Source organism: Nicotiana tomentosiformis, chromosome 5, assembly GCF_000390325.3.
Source record: "Nicotiana tomentosiformis chromosome 5, ASM39032v3, whole genome shotgun sequence".
NCBI classification, from domain to species: Eukaryota; Viridiplantae; Streptophyta; class Magnoliopsida; order Solanales; family Solanaceae; genus Nicotiana; species Nicotiana tomentosiformis.
In genome coordinates, this window is record NC_090816.1 from 136,142,706 (window position 1) to 136,162,650 (window position 19,945).

Here is a 19,945-nt window from a genome sequence, read left to right on the forward strand (position 1 = left end):
CCGACCCACCCATTAGCTATGTGCCTTCTCATTTGAAGTACAGAATGTTAAAAACATTCGGCTTCATTTTTGCAAGCTTTCCAGACAGTGGACTTCAATGGATCTACTTCTTCTCTGCCAAATCGATCTTCATTAAGAGGGTCAACCCAAGCTATTGCTCTACCTCCTTCCCTTATCATTTTTATGTGTGTATGAAGACCCACCATTATTGAGCTTGAAGCTTCTGAATTTGAAATTTTATTTTGATTTATTGTTTAATTTGATGTGGGTGCTATAAAATATTGCTTATAATACCTTCGAGTAAGCTTCCTAAATCTGAAGTTTTATGTGTGTTTGAATATACACTATTGTTGGCTTGAAGCTCAATTTTTATTTTTGAAGATTTCTTGTTTGATTCAAAGTGGTGTTATTAAATATTGCTTATAGTAATTTCTGGAAGTTCATACTGAAATTTGATTACATTTGAAGTTGATTTGAGGTGTTTGAGATTGAATCTTTCAGCTGAAAATCGAAGAAGAACACAGTTACCAAATAATATACTGCTATACAATACGTTGTAGGAGTATATAGCTATATTGCAACAATATACTATTATAGTATACAATATACTGCAACAGTATACTATAATAATCAAAGAAGAACACAACTACCTAACAATATATCATTACGGTATACAATATACTATAGGAGTATATAGCTATAATACAATTGTATACTATTATAGTATATAATATATTGTAACGGTATATTATAATAATGTGCAATATACTGCAACAATATGCTGTAATAGTATACAATATACCATAATAATATACTATTTTAATGTAATAATATAATGTTGAAGGAAGAACATAAAATATCATTTTCATATATTGTATGCTATTTTGGTATATAATATATAATTCAATAGTATATAGTTTACTACAATAATATATTGTTATAATATACAATATGATGTTATAATTGGGTCATTTTTAATTTTTTAAAATTTTTAACTCGATCCTTTTTAAATATTTTAACAAAGTTCTCATGCTTTTTACAATTTTTTTTTCTTAAAAGAGGTGTTAGATGGATTTCCATGGAGATATTATTTATTGTATTAGAAGTAGATGATGAAAATAATAATTATTTCTCTTCTCGATACTTAACTTTAATGGGAGCCTACGATTTCACCTCTTGTTGGCTTTCTCAGGTTCTCGCTTCCCTCCTCACGTAATATGTCAAGAATAAATTATGGGCACATTTTAATCTCATGGTTTAAGAATAGCCTCTTATGACTTTCCATTTAACTTTATGAAAGCATAGCCACAATCATGATTCCCCTATCTCCTTTCACTAATAATATTACCCACAAAAACTACAATGGGTAGAAGAGTAATTAGCTTGGTGGGTAGAAAAACTATGGGTAGGTAAGGTTAATTAATTTAATTTTTGTGGATAAAGCTATAAAACTCCCCTACTATAATTGATTGATTCCAGGTGAGTTGGTTTTGAGATAAGGTTGAGTAGCAATTTTGAAGGACATTTTTGGAGGATCCGAGCAACATAATTTCAAATGACTATCTACTGAAGGAACCCAAATTTATAACAGCTTTCGCCTTTCAGCAAGTTTCCAAGTTCTTACAGTTCAAACTGAAGAAAACACAACTTTCCCTTTTCCCTCTAATATGCAAAATAATGCAACTATACAACTCTCAATCCATATCAAATGAACACTAAAAAATAGGAAAGGAGGAGACCCTTTTATCATAGGCCATAGCAACATCCATCTACTTCCTACAAAGAGAAACTCCGTCCAAATGATAAGAAGAATTTGATACTAGCGAAAACCATAAACAAAGTTCATATGAGGAATCCAGTGCTCATGGGACTGGACTCAAATTGATTCAGTTAAAAATGCAACGCCAAAATTGCCTCTCGTACTGTACATCTTATCCAATTAATTCTTTGTATGTGAACAGAATGTTGGCGGCTGCTTGAAGCCAGAAATGTCAAACAACTCCATGAACCTCAGATCTGATACTCTAGCTTTCTCAGCAGCATACCTTTGGTACTCATCAAAAATTGAAGTAAGGCACCAGTTCTGTAATTTTCTGAGGCACCCCACAAGACAGCCAGTTCGGTGCTGCATCATATACCACACGATGACAAAAATGGAGGTCAGAGGAATGTTGTGTGATTATTTATATAAGAAAGCCAGAAATTTTAAACGAAGAGAAATGAAAGAATACCTTTCCTCTTTTGCAGTGAATTAACAGAGGGCGATTCTTTTCATCTACAAAAAGAACCGAGTGAAATTGTAATACACAAATCATTTAGCAAAACTAGTGGACAGAAAACTAAAGCAAGAGAGAAAATAAAATGCAACCTTTCAAACTTACCAAGGACAACCCTCAAAGCTTCTCTTATTGTTTCCTCTGGGATGTTGACCAATGGTGGCTCCTGCATGAGAAATAGTCAAGCTCTTATCCACATGAAAATTTTTGCTTCGTATTAATAACTAGAAAAGAATAACAATAAGAACATTCACATACACGGCTTGCATATCATATGCAAATTCTAAAATGTCTGCAAACAAGACATAGCACAATGTTCATATATGCTGCTACTAATGTTTTTAGTACGTGTACCTTCCGGTATAGACTGCGACCATAGCAATCCTTACATCATAATTTCAAACCATCTCCATAATAAAAATATATCTTTTCACTTAACCAAGAGCTTCAAATATCCAGATACGTGGTGGTAAAGTTGTTACAGGACAAGAATAGACAAGGACGTTTAACCACTCAAAGCCTCAGTTGAGGAGACAAAGATAGACCAAAAAGGGTAGAGTAGCTTTGTCCAGCATTCAGACGGCAGAGAGAACTCATAGCTAGCATATGATAATTAAAAACCAAAAGCATAGAAGACGGTATGACAAATACGAAAGATTTCAAGTTTAGTAGGCAACGATTCAACTTCCTCTAAGGCTATTCAAGATAAGAAGGTAATAAAAGAAAACAGTCATAACACATAAGACTTGATTAGGGGATATATATATCAAATAACATTATAGATATGACAAACTAACAGCAATAAACTTGAGAAACCTACAGAATCGTCCTTTTTTCTCCTCAGTCAATCATCTAGTTATCTTCCTGTTTAGCAATCCAATTAGTCAGGATAAGCAAATTTTGGAGAGTCCTACAGCTAATATGACCCGCTACTGGTGAATTAAAAAAGAATGCAATTACATATTGGCTATTGCTAGTGGATGAATTTCTTTATCTCCTACGCAACAGTTGAAAATTTTCTCCAAGGAAGTGCAAAACTCCAACAGGATCAACTACTACAATAACACCTAATCTCACTTAGAATGCGCAAATTGGACAATTTTTCTTGAGACTTTGGGAATCCACAAGAAACTCCCTACCTCCTATCTTGAATTATGAATTATTTTGGTTGCAGCATTACCTGTACTGTAACACTACTGAAACCAGGGAAATATTTCACAAACTGAAGATCTAAAGCCAATGATAGTATAATTCAATTGACCTTTGTAGTTCCCTAGATACAATTATGCATCATGGCTTGGTTCATGCATCAAGAACTGAGGCAAGCTAAAATCTAGTAAAAACAAATAGAAGGAAAACAAAATAAGTGCTAAGAATGATCAAGTAGCACTAGATGCAGCAGGACCTTATGAAGTATGGACCGCGACAAGTAATGTTGAGTGGTGGTTGAGAAGGAATCAGTAGTAGGAAGCTGTAGCTATACTCGCATTTGTTGTAAAAGCAGAGTGCAATTTAAGAGGAGAGAGGAATTTTAAGTAACTAGATCCTTGAGAGAAACATAGAATAAAAAATACAACATGAAGCTGCAGGTGACAAGCTTCTGTGGTGAAAGACTTTAAACATATTATAGGCCTTGAGCTATCTGAAAACAGACACATCACATACTTTTGTGTTCTTTACTCCTATCACATACAGAACTATCTCAACTCCTATTTGATGAATATAAAACGTGAAAAACCTGCAGTTTAAAACAAGAAAACCTCAAGTACAAGTTAAAGACTTTAGCATGACTTAAACGGTTAAACTAGTTCTTTAGAGTCTGAGCCACAAAGGCCAAATATCTAGTTCATTTGCACGACAACTAAAAGAAAAACCAAGGGTCACTCCGGTGACTACTCCAACGGACTGCTAAATGACTAATATCCGAGACCACAAAGTTTATAACCCCATCTCCTACAAACTAATACCACAAAACCTTTTGACTTTGGTCCTTGAAGAAAAATGCATCCTAATGCCAGTTTAGTCAGAAAATATTGATTATCCCTGTCATGCTATACAAATCAGAATAACTTCAAACATGGAACAATTAAGGATGAGAACAAACAGATTGATTAAGTATCCATGTCAATAAATAGGCTTCTTCTTGATAACCAGTCAACTAACCCCCACTTTTACATTCTGTTATAGCTCCAAAACAAGTCACTTACCTAATTAGAGAGCAACACCAATGTGTTTCCACCAACAGCCGACACATAAAGAGAAAGAGTGAATCGATTTTTTTTAGTACAAACTTCAAACAAGTCCTTCTGCTAATGCTTATAACCTGTATAGGTTTTGGCTGAGGACTGCGGATAAGCTAACTATGCACTATTTATGTAAAAAAATTTTAATGACGGTGGTGTTCGGGCTAGCTTGAACTCACATTGACTATTCCACCGAGTACCTATTACCTCCCGACCAGCATAGGTACCAGATGTATTTTTGAAACACCAACTTGGCGTGATATTCCAAAATTTATTTGATCTATGCAAAAAAAATAATGAATTACAACAGCTTCATGCATTGATATATCAGATAATGATCGCATGGCTTTTAACTTTAACCACAACTCTCACGATTTCCACAGTACAGAACGTTAAAATGTCTTCTTTTTTTAAAATTTCAGTTCTTTCCTCTCTTTTTTGGTCAAATCGAGATAGCATGATCGCAACATTCTATATCATACCTTGGATCCTTCAATGGCAAATTGAAAAGGCCGAATTCCATTCGCATTTAAAAACTCTACATTCGCTTCAGGATATGGCTCCGGACACAAATATCTACACACAATATATTCAAACAAAAAGAAAAATCAATAACAATAACATCGTTAAAATAAATTAAAAAACGAACTTTAAGTAACAAACACATGAATGAATGAATGAACGATCGAACAACTAACATGATAGAGCGTAGGCCTAGGGTTTGCAAAAAGGAGAAGTTAGCAATATCAGGGAAACCAGACCGAAAAACACCGTAATCAACCATAGAGAAATTGAGAGGCGGAACGAGTAGTCCTTCAGTGGCGTCGATTGCCGGAGAAAAATTCTCCGGCGAAACGTCGGCGCCGCCGTCGGAGTTTTCAATACTGTGACACGTGGATCGATCGTCGCCGTTTTCCAATCGCATTGCTCTGCGGTGGCGCCAAGTTAAAGACAGAGATTACGTATTTGATTAGGAAATTGAAAAAACTATAAAAAGAGTTTGAATGTGAATTTTATTGTACTTATAAAGTGAGTGAATTTCAAGTGCTATTGGATTTGGTTTGATTCCGTGGAATCTTGAGGAATATTTTAGATTCCTTAGATTTCAGAAGCTTATGCAAAATAATATTTTATTTCGTTTTTATTCATTAATCTTAGTCATTTTTATTTAGTGGATTCTATATTAATAATTTATAAATATTTAATAAATTTCTTTAAAAAAATATGATATTTGAATCAAAACTATTAGGTTCGGCTGAACCTATATTTGAACTCTGCGGATTCACTTCATCTCAAGTTCAACATCCTATATTAATTGTTTGCACTCGTTTTATTATATTATTACTTTTAATATAATATTTACTTTGATTAATACTTTAATTTATTATATCTTATTATCAAAAGAATTGATGTGGACAAAAAAGTATAACAACCAATTTGGTGTTTGTGGACTGTTATATATGTTTTTCCATTTCATTAATATTTTTTCCTAAGCATTAAGCTTTCTGTGTATATAATAAGTTATGAATTATGAGAATATAAGGCCTTCTCATGTTTTGTTTTGAAGCAAAATTATAATTTAATGTAGATGATTAAGAAAATAATTTGATTTGGCCTATGACCATAATATATCATGAAATAAGGTATCCTCATTAACTTATGATTTATAGCTTCAAAATCGAATAAACATAATCGCAAGTTAGTCGTTTGATATATAAGGTAACTCATACCTAACACATCTAGAAGTGACTAATTTTGGACTAATCTGATTAAATTAGTTGTTTAACTGTTTATGGATCAAAATATAGTAACATTAAATCTAATAAGTTGGAAGGTGATGAGTAAGAGAAGCCAAGTGGGAATTTGGTATGCGATAAGTTGTCCATATTTGTAAAGTCCTTTTTGGACGGTTAAACTTACTGTATTTTTGTGGTTTGAGATAAATAAGAAGAAATATTGGGCACTACTACTTTAAGATGGGCAAGGAAACAAAAGCTTCGAAAGGGACTTTCTAAATTAGTACACTCAACCAATTTTATTACACCAACTTGGAAACCATTGGCATTCAGTTATAGGTTTTCTTGAAATCTTTACCATAATATATTGAGTAATAGTTGAGTCCTGTATGACTCATTAGCCATAAATGGAGGCAAGTGCAATATGAATAGACTTCATGTGTCCAAATACTTCGGCAAAAATAAATAAAAATAAAAATAAAAATTTCTCTCTCAATTTTTGGCTATTGTTCAAATTAACCTCAAGGTGAAGTTCCATTAATAGTCAAGGGTAAACAAGACTTTTTTCTTAACGGCAGAAGAAGAAAGATATAAGAGAACAAGTTGAAAAAGACCGGCAATATATGTTATGATGTCACATATCAATTATGAGACGTGAAATTTATCTCCTTATATTGGAAGTTGAGTCAGACCCGTCTCAATTCTTGATTTACTTCATGTTGAGTACATCTTGAGCTAGCTTTTAGATTTGAATTAGATTCAAGACCCATTTATGAACATTAAATTAGGTTCAAGGTCCATTTCTTAGTGGTGGTATGATAGGATAGAAAGGGACCAAAGGCTCGAAGTACTTTACTGTCGTGCAATTTTGACTACTCTTTTTCTTCCAATCAGATAATGATAAGACAGAAAGGGACCAAAAAAAATTTCTTGAATTCTCTGTATCAATTTAGTACCATGTGAGTGGAGTAGTAGAAATGGAGAGTAATAAAGACTCCTGGTAATTGACATGAGTGGCAAGTGTGAACTAATGTTTACAGAATAGACCTGCAAAATGATTATCTGAATCACTAAATCAGTAAATCAGATGGCAAAATAGAAATGGAGACTAATAAAGACTCCTGGTAATTGGCATGAGTGGCAAAATGATTATCTAAATCACTAAATCAGATGGCAAAATAGTTTTTGCACAAACAAGTAAGCAATTCAAATTTAGCAAATCTACCATTGTCATGTTTTCACTTCAATTTTCACTCTGCTATCTTGATTTCCAGATGCTATAAACACAACTCCTGAATCTAGGACATTCTTTTAAATTCAGAACCGCAGAGAAGAGATACATACTATCTATAAGAATTATGCGACTACTGTATAATCACCCGTCAAAAGCTAACAGACTTGGCTATAAGGAACCACCAAAATCAAAAACCAAAGTTAGCCTAATACTCTGGTTATTCACGTAGTACACCGGAGAATTGCTGTAGAGAACTCGTACCTCCTTTCTTTCTTTAGCAAGCCTCTTCATCAGTCAAATGTTAATCGATCATTCAAATGTTATATCAAGCAGCAAGGACAAGTACTTTTATTGTCCCTTGACTATTTGCCGTTAGAATTGTTGGGCTGTCACGTTTCCAACAAACAGCACTGATGAAATATGATCCCATGTCCTCATCTGGATCATTCTGATCATCAGAACCAAATTTGTGCCAAGCTGCTGGCTTAGAAATTGCCTGTACATGTATTACAAACTAGATTAAGTACTGGAAAATGATGTTCCATCGCTCATGTATCTGGATAATGAGACTCGTTGTCAAATACTTTCAGAAATATACCTTGTGATAAACAAACACTTCATTTGTCTCACTGCCACATGCAAGGTATTCGCTGTTTACTGTAAGCCCCACAAAGTTCTTCTCATTTGCATGTCCTTTAAAAGTATGCAGCTGAAATTAAAAATAGAACAAGGATAATGCTGGTCAGAAGTTTGACAAGTCTGTCGAAGAGAATATCAATTCAACTTCATTACATTATATGAGTGAGAACCAGCATTAAGCAAAACTATAATCTACCTCTCCTATCCGTCCCTCACTTTTTCTTTTTTCTAATTCCTTTTAGTTTATGCCTATGGTCCGTATTGCAATGGTTTTCTCAGATTAATTGCCTCTCAGGAATTAGATAGGCGATATCTTAATGAGAGCAAAATGTGATTAATTTCTGTATTCAAATCGAGAAAATGACCAGAGCATGATTACTTACTGGAACATTCTCCCTGACATCCCACAAACACAATGTACTATCTGTTGAAGCAGAAGCTAACTCATTGTTGGATAAAAACTTTACATAAGAAACAGCTTTACGGTGCCCACTGAAAATATGCAGTGGCTGGCTAACATTTCTCAAGTCATAATAGTGAATGTGATGATCGGCAGAACCCACCTGCAAGATATCGGATCATGCTTTAGCATAGAATTTAACCCTTTAACATAAGATACTATAATTGAATGCATTGATGCAAGGGGAACCCAAAACAGCTTTTGGGGGACCCAAAACAGCTTTTGGGGGACCCAAAACAGCTTTTGGGGGACCCAAAACAGCTTTTGGGGGACAAGTAAAAAGGAAATGAGAACTTACAGCTACATGAACACTGGATCCAGGATTATACTTCACTGAGCAAATGTTAGCTTTCATGTCAATCGTAAGAACGCTGGCTTCCTGCTTCGTGCACCAAACTTTGACCTGTTGAGAAATTAATTTAAGCTTATTCCAAATCTTTACAAGTATATAACTCGCCAAAACAACTTTTGTTCTTTCGGTTTAGCACACTTTAACTCCATTGTTGGACCACACAAGGCGCAAACCACAGCACCCAACATTGTTCACATTTGAGGATTGTGCTTTACTTCAGTACAAAACCTAATATATATTCTATAATACAGGACTACATATACAAGGAAAATAAGCCATGTCGGAAGTAACTATTGTCGACCACTCTGAGGATCTTAAGCTCTCAACTTAATGTCCAGCTTCTGAACCAGACCTTAATCAGAATATGTCAAACTGCAAATAGATGAATCATCTGTATCTTATCCCTATACTTTACAAGAGAAATTGAATAAACTAAACTATGATAGTCACTCCTACCATAAATGGACACACTGACTTAAGATCTCTGGGCGAAAAGAAATCCAATATATATAAATCCCAATTTCATCTGCCTCACTTGGTCAAAATTGTCAACTTTCAGACACAATATGATTGTCACTCCAAACATCAGATTAGAAACATCTCAATTAGAGGAAAAAGCACATAGCTTGAAGTTCTATGTTACCTTGCAATCATCACTACCAGACACAAGCAGAGAAGGTTCAGTACAGCAAAAGTCAACACTCCATGCTCGTTTTTCATGCTCCTCATACTCCATCACACTCTGTAATAGAAAGTGTAATATTATCTCATCAGATATAAGTGGATATCCACATAAAGGTGCTTTTCATGACCTAGATATAAGAACAAAATAAACATCTGGAAGATGATACTACCTGACGAGTTGTAACATCCCAAACCGTCACTATGCCCTCATAGTCACTGCTTGCTAACTGGTTTTTAGTGCACTTGTTCCAGCTCAAACAACTTAATTTGGATCGTGTAGACATTTCAACAACAGGACATTGCGCATCTGCTGGTTCGTTTACCACCTGATAAAGAGAACATACAAGAATTACCTTCTATCTTTTCAAGAAAGCAGATTTTATAAAAAAACTCAAATCTAGCCAAATTATTGAAATTATTTTGACTAGGAACAGTGATAATCTCAGTTCAACTAAACTGAACACTGATTTCTCCCAAAACATTTCATTATATCAATAGCACATGAAAATCTCAAAATCCTATCTGGAGAAGAAAAAGGGGGCTAGAAGTCAAGTCTAACTAATAGACATATCATTAAACTAGTAGCAGAAGGTTTTCTGGTAGGAAAATTTGCAGAATTTTAAGAAAGCTCTCACGAAGCATGAACTAACCGATGCAAACTCAAAGACCTTAATTCTTCGTGACACCCCAGCAGTAGCAAACAATTCATCATCTCGGTCAAATTCAATACTGTCAAAAAGAGGAAATTTTGTGAGGCAAGAGTTCTTGCAAAAAAGAGTTGTACTGGGCTTAGTAAGAGCAAATAAAACCTCTTGGCTATCAATGGTTTATACTTAAAGAAGGGGATTGCTATAATGTATCCAGAAAAAAGTAAGTCAGAGTACCATAGTTTCCAATAACCGAATATCCCTAGTTCTAATTTCAAAAAGTAAGTTATATAATTGAATTATTCTAAATGCAATGAACTTCGTACCTTGAAACTATATTGGCTGAGTGGAAAAGGTCAGAATGTCTAAGTTCAGCAACAACCCTCAAACGACTACATCAACAAGCACAGTAGAAAAAAGCCATAAGCCCAAATATATAGGATAATTTCAAGTCAATACAAAAATCATTAGATGAAAACTGATGAACCTGTATCGCGTAAAGGTAGACAGAACAGATTGAAAATCTTCAAGTCCCGCAGAATAACCTTCTCTATTCATGACATTTGCTACCCTTTCCTTCTGTTTCTCTGGCTGTCTTGCCCAATAGCGCCTCTTTTGCAGGTAACAGGTTTGAAGCTCATTGAACTGCTGACAATTGAACATGTAAGAAGAGAACATATGAACAATGAACAACATCAACAAGCACAATGATAAATTACAGAATTGACCTGTGCGTGAACACGTTTTTTCCTTGCTATTGCCTGTCCAGGTTGATTAGGATGCTGTGAATCTGATCCACCGTGGTCATCCTTCCATTGAACAAGTTGAGAAATCCCAGGAGCTCCTGCATCAGTGTTCCTGGTCTGTGTAGTACCAACACGAACTTGTTCTTGTGAACCGACAGAACTAGAAACAATTGCACCACTTTCCTTATCTCCCAATGAAGGCCTGACTGTCATTGCCGAAGAATCATCTACTAGCATTCTCATTTTCGCTGAATATCTACTCCTTGCCCTATATAACTCTATTCTACGCTTCTCCACAGCATTTATGTCTTCTTTAATGTACTTGAGATCATTTTGGATCTAGGAAATGTGCAGGATACAATCAATAATCTGCTTGAGTCTTAATTAATCAGCAGAGAGAAATGAGATTAAGGTTGTCTATTCTATACAATATATATATATATATATATATATATATATATACACACACACACACACACATACATATATATATATATATATATGTATTTGTAAGGACCCTACAGTTTTTAGAGAAGAAATTTAACAAAGAAGACGATTTGTAAGAGCACTCCAAATATAATCACCTTAAAATGGGTAAGAATGAAAGAAATGCAAACAATACGTACAAAAGGGGAACTCTTAGACATGGTCACATGGGTTTAATCTTTTCAAATAATAACCAAATATGCACCCTCCTTTCTTAGCAAGTTACAGGAGACAGAAGATAGTTAGAGCTTTTCCTGAAATTTACGACTTATATTGCAAAAATATGTCACATTAAGTGACGGAAAAGGCATGCTCAAGGTATCTACCAACTCGATATGTTGCTTTTCCCCTTATAATATTCAATTAAATATTCTTTCTTCGGTTAGAATGCAAAGATATTGTACAAGAAAAGCAAATCCCTACCTGCAGGAGGGATGTGAAGTAATAGAATAAAGTACAATAAGTTTTCAAGTTGACAACAGATAAGCTCAAACTAAAAGTGAAATGTGCAAGTCAGCAGAAGTTCAAGACAAAACCTCATAAAGCTCTTCAACTTTTTGCTTCCTTAAACACTGGAGAAACTCAAGCAGAATCTGAAGATTTGTTTCAGCTTCTTCTTGTTCCATTTTTCTTTTCTTTTCCATAAGTAGTGATAATAAACTCTCCAGCTCTTTGATGGACACATCGCATCCCTGCCTAAGAATCAGATGAGAATCCTGAACAGATATATGGAAATAATCCCAAAACACTGGCAGAGAGTTAAAAGGCAAATTCATCTGAGGCTAAGATGGCAGTTGCAAGAAGATAAACAAAGAACCTGACTAAAGAGCAACTGAAATACAAAGTCAGGAACACTCTCCACCAAAACTAAGTTTAATGGACAAAGCTTGTTTAACTTTCCATGCACATCTGACCTGCTGTATTGCTTGACGAAGTTGTTCCACAGGTGTTGCACTTTTGGCCATTTGGCGAGCAGATCTCTTCATCAATAACTACACAATGGAAAAAACTTTAACACAACTTGGTTTGACTGGCAAATAACCTTCGCAAAATGTTAACAACATTCATTAGACTATAAAAAAGGTGAAGTAATGACCATGAAACAAAAGCAAAGAAGCAAAGAGAAGAAAAATGCAAACAAACGGAATAAAAACTAGAATAAGAGGTTTGTCAATCAAGTTTTCACTCCAAAATTTAGCCCATTGTAGGGTTGTGATAGTCTGATAGAATTTGTAAAAACGTACAACAAAAACTCGAAGGGGAGATACAGATCAAACCAGAGTAACGTCGGGTACATTTATATCTATGAATTAATCGAAGTAAAGCTTGATATAATAAACAACAACAACAAACCCAGTATGTTCCCAGCAGGTGGGGTATGGGGAGGGTAGTCTGTGCACAGACCTTACCCCTACCTAATGCAGATAGAGAGACTGTTTCCAATAGACGCTCGGCTCGAAAAGGGTGAGAAGAAGAAGAAGAAGAAGAGGAAAAGCAAGAAAGGAAGAGAGAAGAAAAAGAGGGAGATAAAGAATAAGTAGTACCAAATAATAGCAACAAGGAATACAATACCTGAGACGAACAAAACCACATAACGCAATAAAAATCTTAGAATATGAAGGGACATGCGTGCTACTAAGACTATCGGTGAGCAACTAAGAAACTACCCACTAACCTTCTATCCTAATGCTCGACCTCCGCACTCTCCTATCAAGGGTCATGTCCTAGTGAGCTGAAGCAGCGCCATGTCCTGTCTAATCACCTCTCCCCAGTACTTCTTAAGCCTACCTCGACCTCTTCTCAAACTCGTCATGGCCAACCTCTCACATCTCCTAACAGGAGCATCAATGCTTCTCCTTTTAACATGTCTGAATCATCTTAGCCTCGACTCCCGCATCTTGTACTCCACTGAGGCTACTCTCACTCTGTCCCGGATAGCTTCATTCTTAATCTTATATCTCCTGGTACACCCACACATCCATGTCAACATCCTCATCTCTGCTACTTTCATCTTCTGCACGTGAGAGTTTTTGACTGGCCAACACTCAGCCCCATACAGCATAGTCGGTCGAACCACCACTCTATAAAACTTACCCTTAAGTCTTGGCGGTACATTCTTATCACATAAAACACCGGAAGCGAGCCTCTATTTCATCCACCCGCTCCGATGCGATGTGCGACATCTTCGTCAATCTCCCTGTTACCTTGGATAATAGACCCGAGATACGTAAAACTATCTCTCTTGGGAATAACTTGAGCAGCTTGATATAATAAACATATTTCTAAAATACCATAAAATACATTCAAAAAGTCCATATAGAGAGTTGTTCATCCTAGTGAAGGGAACTTCCTCCCAGCCACAGAAATGCAATGTATTCCAACCAATATTTGTCATTGAGGAAGCATATAAAATAGCTTTGGTAAATCATTAATACCCGTAATCATCAGCTGACTTGAGAATTTTGAGCAAAATTAAACATCAATGTCTTGCCATGACATTCAAAGGCCAGCATGATAATTCCTTATGAACCTTTATTTTTTTAATTCCTATTGGACTTGCTCACAAAGACCAATTTTTGTTCGGCTTTTCCAAGTTATACGAAAACAGCAGGTAAGCAGGATGAAACCAGATTCCTTCAAAACATTATAGTTGTATTATCAGAACATGATAATTCTTCTAGGTACATCAAAAATCTCACCTTTAAAAAAAGCGCCTGAAGTCCAATTCATCTCATCTGCTTTAAATTCTGCTCTCAATTTAAAAGGTACTATTACCCAGTAATGCCTAAAAAGCTACACAACATGCTGATCTTAACAGAAGTCACATACAATACATTTTCTGTCTTCGTTCATGTTTTTTTATATTTTGTCTTCGTTCATGTACATTTCAAAATAAATTTGATAATTACCAGGTGTTGATCCACGGTGTAAGCTATGGGTTCAACAAAACCCAATTTCAGACTAGACCTGCACCGGTGTTTACACCAAACCATTTATCATGGTTAAATTATAAAATAAGGTGAAATTGTATAGTAATTACTATAGTTTAGTAATAAGAGTGAATGTGAAGATATGTGGCCAGGTGCGGGTAAGTTTTTATCCCCGGTTATTAGCATTTGAGGTCATTGGCCTAGAATCTGAACCCATAAAATTCAAATCCGGTATACGTTACATCATGTATAAGCAAAATTCACATGAAACATCCAAATTTATGGAAAAAGCTTGAAAATTTTACCTTATTGAGTAGGAAATTAGGGTAAAGGTGATTAGTAGTCAAGTAATGAGAGCAACAAGGACAATCACTTTTATTGTGAAGATGAGTAACAATGCACATGTAACAAAAGCTATGTCCACACGCCGTCAGAAAAGCATCCTTTATAATTTGCATACATATCGGACATAACATGTCCTTATCCACTTCCTCTTCCTTCTCCGGCACCGGAATTTGCTCCTGAAGCTCCACCGTCACTGCCGCCGGTGCTGAAGTTTCACCGGCATTCTCCGGCTCCGATTTCACCGTCGGAACTAAAGCTCCGATTGAACGCTCTCCTCCTCCTCCCATCACTACTGTTGAAGCTAAGGTTCGAATCAATTTTGCTAAAAATCTGAATTCATATATGTATGTACTAATGTATGTATATATGCTTACGAATGAAGAAATCGGCGACTGAGAGAGAGAGATGATTACTCTGTGTGTGTGTGTGTGTGTGTGTTTATGTTTGAGTTTTTGTGAGGGTGTAAACGGACCACGTTGGCGGGTACCCGCGTATTTTCAAAACTGGAGAGACTTGTTAATGCGACCGCCTCATAAATATCTCTGGCTGCCGTTATTTTTTGTAATCCTTATATATAGTTTTCTGCACATACAAGTAGCCGAAAAGTGTTTTTTCGGCTGCTGTCAATACAATATATTTTAAAAAAACAAAATATATTGCTTTTTTAGCCTCTTAAAAATGACCAAAAATTTATGAATTATTTTATACTATAAATTTCAAAGTTTTTTTTAAATTTTTTTTTATACTCAGTCAAATAGGTTTACGCTTCAAAAGATTTTTGTTTTTTTTAAAATTTTATTTTAATTTATATTTAATCAAATATGTATACATAAAATGGGACAAAGTATTTCTTAAGTTTCATACTTATCTTTTTCAGTAGAAAGATAATATGTATGCTCCATTATATTTGCCTTATAGGTCAAAAGTCTTCTTTAATTCTTAAGATTTTATGCCAGATTAATCACTTTCACATAAAATGATGTGAAGAAATTAATAAATGAAAATGAGTGACATATGTATCTGATCAGTCGGATTTTTTGCATCGTTAGTTTATAAATCTTACTACGAGTTACTATTTGTTTTCCAAAGCTCTTTAGTTGTTGTTTTTAAAGATCTTTTAATCAAATGTTTTTAGAAATGAAATAATAAAATATACAAGTTAAACTTTTTTTAGAGTTTGTTCAGAATAATAACTTATCATAAATTGTGTGACCAAGGAAACAATTTAGCTATTAAATGCATGGTGATGGGGATGATGATACTAAAAAAACTTAGCCACAAATTGATAATGAGTTCGACATTACAATTTAATGCATCTCTAGCCAAACCTCTCTCACATCAATTATCAAGACCATAGATGGGACTATACGTAAATGCAATAAAGGAGAGTCCTTAAAACTTGACCCTGAAAAAAGAGGGAAAACAATTAAAGTCCTATGTGAAAGGCAATCCGATACACAAGGTATTTCGTGTTCACACAAGATTCGAAAAAGGACTGCATCCCGAGGAGTGTTATGTAGAAAGTCTAACATATTAATTGATGCTTCCACGGCTCGAACTCGTGACTTATAGGTCACCGAAAGACAAATTTACTGTTGCTCCAAGACTCTCTTCTGAAGTCCTCTAAGTAGTAGCGAAGACATTAATTTTGCTAAGGGTATTCAAGATTTAATATACTAATATATATATATCAAAATATAGTTTTTCCGACAAAGGTTGTTCAACTCACCACCTTTTTTGTATATGGCTACGCCTCTGCCTCTATGAATACGTTAGTATGAATGTGTATGAATGGCATATTTTATATTTATTGAATTGGTATAAATAATAAATAAGCTTTTATTGTAAATTCATTGGTTGACAACATGTTGCGGACAAACCCACATTTTTAATTCAATACAATTAAAAAAGTTTGTTAAAATTTTGATGTTCAACCTTGTTACGTTGTCATTATAAAGGCTGATAGTGGACCAGTGGTGTACTTCCATTGACTTAAAAATGTTAATCCTACTTTAAAAAGATTAGATTAGATTTAATTTTCACTTTTTTCCTAAAAAGAAACCAAACTAAGTAAATCGGTTCTTCAAATATTGGAACCAAACCAAACCAATTAAGTCGGATTTTTATCGGTTTTGGTCGGATTTTCGATTTTTCAGTTATTTATCGGGTTTTTTCTTAAATATGAGATATATACCACCAAACACATATCTCGGAGACTACATTTTCAACGTAACACTATCAAACCAATTGCTCTTGAGAAATCTATTATTTACCAAGATATATTGATGATAATTGAATCAAATAGTGATGAATAATTTAAGTACTCAATTAAAAATTAATTATTTTTAACATGAAATAAATTCTTGTACTTAGCAATAGAAAACTACCAACCAAACTAGAATGTAAAGGCAAAGAATTAAATTATTATAATAGTAAAAAACTAGACTAAAAATATAAACGACTAATATGTACCATAAAATTTTAGAACCTTTATATAAAAATATATATGTATATATGTGTAATAATAAATTTAAATAGCTACTTCTATAGTCGATTTTGTTCGATTTTTTCCGGTTATTTTTTGATTAAAACCAAAACCAAACCACTTTGATCGGTTCTTAAAATTCAAAATCAAAATCAAACCAAACCTAAAAAGTATCGATTTTTTTTATCGATTTGGTTCGATTTTCGATTTGATTAGATTTTTTCGATTTTTATAAACACCCCGTGGCTAGTGACTAATCCACAACATCAGATGTGGGATTGGCTGATTGATTTTCTGTTCACTTGTCAGAAAACTACTTTTATTTCTCTCCTTTTGTTTTCTCTTTATTGTTTCTTGTCATTACATTTTGGATTCTTTTGTAAGATCCCTGAAAAAAGGTGCCTGCTAACGTAGCCTACAAACGAATTGATTAATTTGGTGCATCAACTATCATAGGAATACGCTGGGATGAATAATATTCTTTTATATTTAATTAGAGGTTCTGTATTCTAGTTTTATGTGTGAAAAAAGTTTTGATAAATAACATTTTTCTTTTTAATAAGCTTTACGCAACAAAAAATCAAGTTAGTCAAAACCCTAATTTAAGCTCTCATTGGGCCATCAATTTTGGCTTTATTTTTTAAAATTTTTTAAAAAAATATTATTTATTTATAAAATATGATCATGTTTTGGAAAAAAAATTAAAAATTTTCAAGTTCCCCAAAAAATAATTTTTTGGTAAAAAGTTTTCTTCCACTTACAAAATATTAATTTTTTTAAATAAATATCTAAACACAATTTTAATTTTTAAAAATTACTTTTTAACACAAATTCAAAAATTATTTTTTCGAGTTTCAATCAAAACTACCTCCTAACGCCGCCTAAATATCGAATACCACGTGAAAACAAAAAAAGAACCCACCAAAAGAAGACGGGAAGAAACAAAGGAAAAGACAATGGATTCTCATAAGTTACTTTTGGTTCATCTTTCTGGTGCAAAGTACTGTCACGTAACCAGAAAATGTTAGTTCCGAGAAGAAGAATATCTGTTTGAATCAATCAATACCGAACAAAAAGGGTCAAATCTGGTGGCGGTTAGATTACGTATTTTGAGTTATTCATAATTAAAGCTTTATCTGCGAATAGGTTGAAGAAACTTATTAATACTTGATCAAGTTACGACAAAAATTTATTGAAAGGAGAAATTGTAAAAGAGGTTACTCTTTGACCAAAAAAAATATAACTCTTGGTTCAAATGAATATCACATGTCTCATGTCATTGTCTTTTTTTTTTTATTTATATATGAGACTTTTTCTAGTAAACACTAATAGTACAGGTGCAGAAAATATCGAATAGAAAATTCTTTTTAATATCCTAGTTCGAAAACTAGTTGTTACAGCTTCATCAACGATGCTTGACCTCGACCATTATTGACCTCTCGACCACGGCTCTCGTCGACTCTTCGACTATGAGTCTCGCTGCTACCTGATCTACCTCGACTAACGACGACTCGAGAATTCTTTCTTTAGCGTTATCTTATCTTAAATATTTTAGGGCAGATTTTGACTCTTACAGTTAGTCCCTCCGCTTATTGAGGTCGGCCTCAGACGGGCTTGATGAGTAGATTCTGTTCATTGCGGTCGAAACAATTGGACGAGTTGATCGAGTCGTGATGACTGAGGCGAGCTGGCAAGTGGCCCTTCGTGAGCCGCAAATTTTGGAGTTGTGTTGTCCACGAATCAAGGTGACGTCACGACCTCATGCATCATCATGACGCGCATTCCCGATACGTCGCTCGTTTTGTGTGGGTCTCCTGATTGGTCCTGCTGCTTTGATTCCGATGCCAGGTAATGATGAGCCAATTTCTCGATTTTGACGCCTGAATTCTTATAAATAGGGATGTGAGGGTGTAATCCCAAACTTTACAGATTTCCTGTATCGAAACCGTATATCTTCTTCTTCCTTTTCCATTGTTATGCATCTTTTCCTTTTGTTCTCGCGATTCTTATGTTTTTAACCCTCTGTTGTTTGATACCTTCCTCTTTTTCGCTGAAAATATGTCTAACGTACCTTTTGGGTCCAATGAGGGAAGTGACCCGGTCCCTCTAGCGATTCTTCTTCCTCCTCATGCGGAGAACGTTCCCACTGTTGTTGAAGACGGATGCTTCCCGACTATGGAAGAGATAGTTCCTCGTAACCCCGATGTCAGGTCTGATTTCTCAAAATTGCCTGAAGCCGAACCCGAGACCTTTAAGTCGGCGATGAAGGAGGCTGATTTGTTAGAGCTCAAGGCGAAATACGGTCTTCCTGATCACGTCGAGTTGATTCGTGTCGTGTGGGATGCGGTGTAGTACCACTGTCTTGGGTATTGCGCATTCTACGCCTATCCCTTTCACGTCGGCTACACTCTTCCACTCCTCCCGCTGGCGGAGGAATTCTATCACTTCTACGGTATTTGCCCGGCTCAACTCGCGTCGTATGTCTACAAGCTCATGAGGATACTTACGAAGTTCGCGGAATTAGTCGGGGTCGAGATCACACTTCGACACCGGATGTACTAATTAGCCCCCAGCTTTTATAGGGGGACGATGCTGGACCTTCGCCACTGATGAGGCAAATGCGTGGTGGTGAAGATGGACGACAAGGCTAATCGTTAGTTCTGGCTCAACTTCTTCTTCGTT

At 35.0% G+C, this 19,945-nt stretch overlaps 2 protein-coding genes across 8 annotated transcripts; both read right to left on the reverse strand.

The window, feature by feature from the left end:
• Positions 1-1,564: 1,564 nt before the first annotated feature.
• On the reverse strand, positions 1,565-5,531 carry LOC104117583 (inositol diphosphatase DSP1-like). The gene is made up of 5 exons (XM_009628653.4): positions 5,218-5,531; positions 5,002-5,095; positions 2,382-2,442; positions 2,232-2,275; positions 1,565-2,125 (listed from the first exon to the last, which is right to left on the reverse strand). The coding sequence occupies exons 1-5, from the start codon at positions 5,442-5,444 to the stop codon at positions 1,940-1,942; spliced, it is 612 nt and encodes a 203-aa protein (XP_009626948.1). The 5' UTR covers positions 5,445-5,531; the 3' UTR covers positions 1,565-1,939.
• LOC104117582 (E3 ubiquitin-protein ligase COP1-like) lies at positions 2,378-15,315 on the reverse strand. Of its 7 annotated transcripts, XR_001973508.3 has the most exons (15): positions 14,739-15,315; positions 12,418-12,495; positions 12,040-12,219; positions 11,000-11,356; positions 10,759-10,916; positions 10,598-10,663; positions 10,275-10,353; positions 9,795-9,950; positions 9,584-9,682; positions 8,887-8,991; positions 8,512-8,691; positions 8,088-8,198; positions 7,751-7,985; positions 5,002-5,095; positions 2,378-2,442 (listed from the first exon to the last, which is right to left on the reverse strand). XR_001973508.3 is itself a non-coding variant. In XM_009628648.4 (13 exons), the coding sequence occupies exons 1-13, from the start codon at positions 15,063-15,065 to the stop codon at positions 7,815-7,817; spliced, it is 2,043 nt and encodes a 680-aa protein (XP_009626943.2). In that variant the 5' UTR covers positions 15,066-15,315; the 3' UTR covers positions 7,384-7,814. The 7 variants fall into 7 exon arrangements, 5 of the variants coding, with proteins under 5 accessions (XP_009626943.2, XP_009626942.2, XP_033517531.2 ...); XR_011408051.1 differs by lacking the exons at positions 2,378-2,442; positions 5,002-5,095 and adding an exon at positions 6,951-7,302; XM_009628648.4 differs by lacking the exons at positions 2,378-2,442; positions 5,002-5,095 and having other exon boundaries at positions 7,384-7,985; positions 12,040-12,195.
• Between the last annotated feature and the right edge of the window lie 4,630 nt (positions 15,316-19,945).